This window comes from Lactuca sativa, chromosome 2 (assembly GCF_002870075.4).
Source record: "Lactuca sativa cultivar Salinas chromosome 2, Lsat_Salinas_v11, whole genome shotgun sequence".
Classification (NCBI taxonomy): Eukaryota; Viridiplantae; Streptophyta; class Magnoliopsida; order Asterales; family Asteraceae; genus Lactuca; species Lactuca sativa.
In genome coordinates, this window is record NC_056624.2 from 162,587,797 (window position 1) to 162,594,871 (window position 7,075).

Below are 7,075 nucleotides of genomic sequence, written 5' to 3' on the forward strand. Positions count from 1 at the left end.
AGAGATAATAAAGTTGGGTTGGAGAGTAATCTTAGTTGGCCTATTGGTGTTCATTTATTGACTGACGACATGTCTAACGATTGGACTTTGAGAATTGATTGATATAGTCGGCTTATTTGTTTTCATTTATTGACATGTCTAAGAGTTTGGCAACTCATCATGGATTATCTTTATGATGGCGTGTAGAGCTCAAGTGTATTGATGATAATTTGTTTAAACTAGATGCATACGAAAACATGGATTATATGTTGTTATTCAAATATGACATTTCTATGTATCAAAGGTTTTGTGAATTACTCTCTTATGAAAATAATTCCTAATACACATAGCTAAATGCTCATTATTTATATAATGGTAAAGTTGCAATTAATCCCCTTTTTTATTGGTAGAAAAGTAAAATAACTTAGCAAAGAATAATACAGCATATCTTCTGATAGGCATTACCTAAATTAAAAATTTATGTAACAAGCATTTATGGTTATATTATAGCGACCCGACAATATCATGTTATAATTCCAGATGTTGGCATTGTTTTATCTCCATTCAAAAGATGTTTATATGTTGGCCTACACCTTAAACCTAACCCCCCTTACATTGTTTTCCCGATTAAGACCTCTACCAAGAAGAAACATCTATCAACCTTAGATAGCTCCTTCAACAAACTTGTTTGTTTCTAGATCGATCTCATATGTTTCGCTAATTAGATAATACTAAATAAATTTAAATCACCAAAAGTAACCCCTTAAAATCACTTCGTTGCATCTTATTGTAATTTTACGTGAAGATTGATACCCAATAAGCTGAAAAACGCTGGGACACGGACTTTTTTTCAATGTCTTCAGTATAAAAGACACGAATGTACTTATTATTTTTTATCATAAATAATAATCATAGAATTTGTTAAACCTCACATTTTAAGGATAATTAGGAAGTTTCCTCACATGAGCCTTAGTGCATCAGTGCATCACCATGACAATTATATGACTAAACTTAAAGACTAAAGTTGTGACAAAAAGTATGTTTTCATCATCATAAACCTTATCATCAAAGTTATGAAAGAGAAATGTAAAATCAAACAATAGTTGGCATCAATCGTAATCCTCATTAGGTTACAACAAGTCTGGAAATATATGCTCAACTGATTAATATATATTTCACTTTATTTCACCAAAAGAAAAATCGAGTAAAGTTGAAACATGAAAGTGATGTAACTTGACAAGATCTAATTTAACCTTTTTTTTACAATGCCAAACAAAAAGACGAAAAAAAGATGATAAGATAAGAAAAAGAAGGAAAAACTGAAAAACAATGTGCTACTTCTGGTTCTGGATTCTCTAATCTCACAAAGCCCTAGAGAAAAAGTGGAGTCCCCACCCTGCAACTATCTTTAGCTACAGAACAAGTTACAAAGTTCAAAGATCAAACAACCCGTACATACACCGTCGATCACCCTGATTTCCGCGTCACAATCATCAAGTAGGTTAATTTATCGATGAATTAAGCATCAGCGGCGGATGATATATTTCTCCGTTTTTTTTTTCATTCCAAATTTGAAACTGTCATGCTAAATCTTCACTTGAACTACTAGAGCTATGACTATGCTTTCCACCTTTATCTTCCGCCTCCAATGGAGTTTTTCCGGTGGAAAACGGTGGCAATTCACCGCAGGTTATGCACCTCGTGGCAACAAGATTCTGCCTACACGACGGACACGAGGAGTGAGAATTCAGCCACGTGTCAATGCATCCAGCGTGAAATCCGTGTCCGCAGTGCGGCAGCACACGGATCTCATCGCCGTCGACGTACTCCGCCAGACAGATCGCACAGTCACTCGAAGACAACTTTCCACATCCCCCGCAGCCTTTATCTTCCTTGTCAGAATCATATGTAAACTTTGGAATCGTTTGAATCGTCTTCTTCTTTAATCCTCTATTTGCCGCGCGCTGGCGGGGAATCCGGTTGCTGGTATCGACGGATCCGCGACGGAGCCATGCGCAACGAGCTACTGCGATGAGACCTGCAACACAGATCAAAGCACAGAGGAGAGCGGCGAGGATGACAACGAAATCTGACTCGACGGCTACTGCCTCAGGTGGATCGGCAACCGTCATCGGCTTGTCGGCGGTCTTCAGGAATCTGTACGGACGAGTCATTGTTCATTCAACTTTTGAATTAGACAATTAGTGTCTGTCTGAGAGAGAGAGAGAGAAATTTCGAAAGGGTTTAGAGAGAGAAAGAGAGCAGTAGATAAATTTTGATGCGTTGCTTGGGAAGACGGAAAGTGAATATATATAACGTGTGTGGGGACCACAGCTGCCACTGTATATGCACATGTGGCATGGTAACAGACATGGATTTCAGTCCATAGTCCGCATGCTACGAATTAGCCACGTAATCTCAATTTCTTAACTTTAACTATAAAGTATAAACTACAATATTGAGTAGAGTCATCCGTAGTACGGGTCCGAGTTAGGGTGCGTCTGATATAATTACGTATGAAGTGTAATTTTTGTGTTATATATATATATATATATATATATATATATATATATATATATATATATATATATATATAATCACATAGTTAAATTCAAATGTAGATTGATATTTATTGTGCTGATGAGTAGAAAATCCTATTCTGTGATAATTACAAATAAAATATGTCATTTGATAATATGAATACGTTAAATCTTACATAACTATTGTCATGATCACATATTTTTACTAATTAAATTGTCTATAATGTTATCATAAACTTTATTTAATTATTCTCATTCTGTCAAAATGTTGTCAGAATGTTTATTGAGTCGTATTCTGTAAAAATGAAAATGAGTGAAAAACAATGCGTGAGAACAAAAATAAATAATAATTAGTGAGAATGCATGAAAATAACGATAGTTGTGTGAAGTTGGACGTATTCACATTACTAATCAATATATTCTCTTAATAATTCTTATAGAATAACACTGTCTACACGTCCGCACAATAGTTGTCCATCCACATTATAACCTAACCCTCTAATCACATATTACTTAATTTCTTTTCTTTTATTAAAATTTAATGTATCATTATATATATATATATATATATATATATATATATATATATATATATATATATATATATATATAATTAAAGGAAAGGAGCCTTATGAACAATACCTAAGTCGGGTACTGTTCATGACCCACGTACTTTTCATCGAACTAAGGGTTACTTTAATCTGATCCACTGTCTCTTTTATCCCACCGCTTCCAACTTATGTAACCTTTCTCTTCAATACTCTCTTCTATATTCATTGGCGAACCCTCGTTTTCCATCAAAGACATAGTCAAAATTGAATCTCTCATTTTCTTCAGCTCTTTTTCTAGCTTGCTCTAGACTCACACCGCCACTACCACAACGACCGTCGCCACCACTGTGGAATCTACCTGAAGAACTGTTGGGCTATTGTTAGTATACTTTTCGCTATCGACTGTTTCAGGTATAGAGCAAAGGGATTACGCTGACGTACCCATGACCAATTTCGTTTGCTACCCTAGACTGTTTTGTCTCTTTCATGATTCCCTTCGCGGCTTCAATACCTTATGCCCTCCTCGTTGCTAGACGCTTAATCCTTCCCGTTTGCATTTTCAAATAGCTTAATTTCAAGGAAAGGGTGCCCTCAAAATCAAGATTTATCTTTGACTTTCTATTTTTGTCCTTCTAATTGATGCTACATCTTTTCGTTTATCAAACTAACCTGCTGTTTGGGTCAAGTTTACTCATTTTAGGTTTAATAGAGGAAAGATTTTATAAAGTACAAGTTTTAGTAAATTTGGATGAAGTTATGGCCGTTACCCAACATGTATTCAATGAAATGATTAGGTTCCTCTCACTCTTTTTCTACCATTTAGGATCAAAATCTGATTGGTGCTTTCCAAATAATTTAAAAAGAGTGAGAGGGATCAAAATCTGGTTGGTGTTCTAAGTATTATGTATGATGAAAAGCTCATAAAACTAATAATGCCTAAAGTTGATTGCCCTTTGCACTTTCAAGATCTTTTGGTGTTTGGAAAGAATTATGTTTCTTAAGTTGGTTTATGAAGAAATGTTCATCTTTTGACTTTTAATTTTCAAACTTTTTATATTGTTGTCGGTTAGTTTTCATCGATTCAACATCAAGCTTGTCTCCCTTATTGTTGTTCTTTTCTGACTTGATGAACCCTGCTTTTTCCATTTTTTTCTATTATATACTGTTAGGATAAATTTTGTTTAGAAAATATTTGAAAAAGTTCTTGAATACTTGGGGTAATGGAAAGAAAACGTATACATAGGCAAATTTGTAAAAAATGTATGACTAAGAGAGGAATTCATTCCCTTCTCCCAACTTTTTACAAATTTCCTTCATTTCAATGGAATGATGGCAATATGAAATGAAATGTTAACAAAAAATTTGCATTTTTAATTCATTTTTATCATGAGAAAATTTGTGTTTTTTTGTTACGTAGATGGGACTTCTTCTTCAGTATGGAAGTACATTGCCGAATTTGATTGTAAATGATCAAAGGTAGTGCTCAATTCTCAAACACTTTATGTTATTATAATCTAAAAATTTTATAAAACTTGATTTTTTTACATGTTTCCTTTTTCCGAGCTTAACAAGAAGAGCTCAACTGAACCAGAGGCAAAATATGCTAGTGACATAAAGGATGATGATGAAAAAGAAGATAATGATGCAGAGGAGCCAAAAGATGATGTTGAAGATAGAGATTTCTCAGGTGAAGAAGAAGCTGGAGATAATGATGATGATGAAGGTGATGCTGAGGAGGATCCTGCTGCAAAAGACCATCAATTATAGTACATAGTCTTCAGCAAAAGATGGTAGATATAGTACTCACTATGTTTCTCCCTATAGACTTGGTATAACCTTTTTTCTTTACTGTATAAAGTTGGTTGCTTTGCTTAAATGTATTTTTTTTATTTCATACAGTGGCTTTGAGGTTTTGATCAGATTTTGAGAGAAAGTATTGATTATATATTTGCTTGAATAACCTTGGTTCAAGGGAAAATTGGCTAATGCATACGTTAAGCAAATGTTTAAAGTAAATAATGATAAACCATTTATAATATGGAACAAAACATTCTAATTTTTTTTTTTTGAATTGCATGCATATATTATATTCTAATTGGCATTTGTATGGAACTGCAACATTTATCAGATGTACCACAAGAATTATAGTTGGGATAAAGCATAAGAAAATCAATGTTTCTAATTCCTGAGCAAGTCAAGTGATTTGTTGAAAATTCATTATTAAAACAGAAAATGGTTATAACAGGGGTCAAAATCGTTAAATTTGTCACGTCTGTTTTAAATTTTGATAACCATAACATTTTTTTTTTGTATTTTGTTTCTTTTCATATGAACTATGACTTACTAAATTTGAGTTTTACCATCCAGAAATAGATAAATTTATGAAATAGTCTGTATTTTACATTTTCCAAACGATACAGAAAATTTGTAATTTTCTTTATTCCAACTTTTTCTCTTAATTTTCAACTAACTAATTAGGTTGTATGCAAGAAATATAAAAATATGCTTAGCATTATATTTATTTTGTTTATACAAATAAAAAAAATTTCAACATGGTAATTGTTTTGTGAAAGACTACTGATATATTTTCATGTTGCACGGAGCAAAGGCTATTGCTGAGTTGGTAAAGAATAAGTCAACCTTGGTGACTTGATTTGATATGTGAAAACAACTCAAGATCTTGGAAAGTTCATATGTATGTTGTTGCTGCTGGTATCAATCTACAAAATATATGAGAACCACTGAAAAATATATGAGGACCACTGAACGAATTGAGCTGGATAAAAATGATTGTTAATTGTGTCATGCTGCAGATCGACAACAATTACCTGTTGCTGTAAATAGGTGGTTTTTTACGAGCACTATGCCCTATTAAAATATCAGATAATACACTATTATACTTAGAAGAAATTAGAGTACAATGCTACCATAAATTTATTCTAGAAAGTATATTGTTATTCTTTGCATTTAGCCCCAAAAGAAAGCGCATTGTGGAACAGCATCTGTTAAACTTGAATGCACCTTGGAACATTGTTGATGTTTCTAACCCGCGCAATGCCCGTGATACATTTTTTAGTTTTTTTTTTATTATTAAATATCAATATATCATTTTGGAGTTAATCACATATTTGTTAACATAAAGACTCGAAACTGAAACCAAAAATGAAAAAAAAATATTGAAACCAAACAAAAAAAATCTGAAACCGAACTGAAAAGGCGCACAAAAAGACCACGAGACCGGACCGAAAACAATCGGTCATATTAAGAAGTAAAGAGGAAAACAAGAAAAACCAAAAACACATAAGACACAATATTTATGTGGTTCAGTGAAGGTGACCTATGTCGATGGTCTTTATTCATGAGCTCTCAAAGAGAGGTTACAATACAAATTCACCAGAGAATTGGCTATCACTCTAGAATACACGACACTTCAATGACTAAGTAGACATCACTATTTATAGTGAAGGGATCAGACTTTAAACTCTAATGGGCCAATCCCATTAGCTCATAGGCCCATGAATGATGTCAACCAATCACAATATGTGATGAAATAGTTTCTGAAACATTCATCCATAACGTACATCACATGAGTATCAGCAATGCACATGATGGAGTACCATGAGTCATGGTGGAGCATCATGATGCACAGGTGGCCCACACATCCATTATGGTGTCCCAACATCCATTATGGTGACCCAACATCCATTATGTTGGCACAACATGGTGTATTCCTTGAGCATCACAAACTTTTGAGCATCCTTGAACAATCCTAAGCATCATAGAGGACTCCATAGCATATGTGTCCATCTCGTGCATGGATGGAGCAACATCCTTGAAGTTTGACGCAACTTCCTTCTAAGTGACACAACTTCCTTTCAAGGTAGTACAACTTTTTCCACTTTAGCGCAATGTGACATCCCCATTTTCACGGCCAGAAAAGACCGATTTTGTTTATGCTTTATAAAAATCAGAGTACTTCATTTTATAAAAATGTTGCGGAATTTG

General features: G+C 33.8%; 1 protein-coding gene across 1 annotated transcript; it reads right to left on the reverse strand.

Moving 5' to 3' along the window:
• Window positions 1-1,139: 1,139 nt before the first annotated feature.
• On the reverse strand, window positions 1,140-2,250 carry LOC111915998 (RING-H2 finger protein ATL80). The gene has a single exon (XM_023911630.2). The coding sequence runs from the start codon at window positions 2,151-2,153 to the stop codon at window positions 1,560-1,562; it is 594 nt and encodes a 197-aa protein (XP_023767398.1). The 5' UTR covers window positions 2,154-2,250; the 3' UTR covers window positions 1,140-1,559.
• Window positions 2,251-7,075: the final 4,825 nt, after the last annotated feature.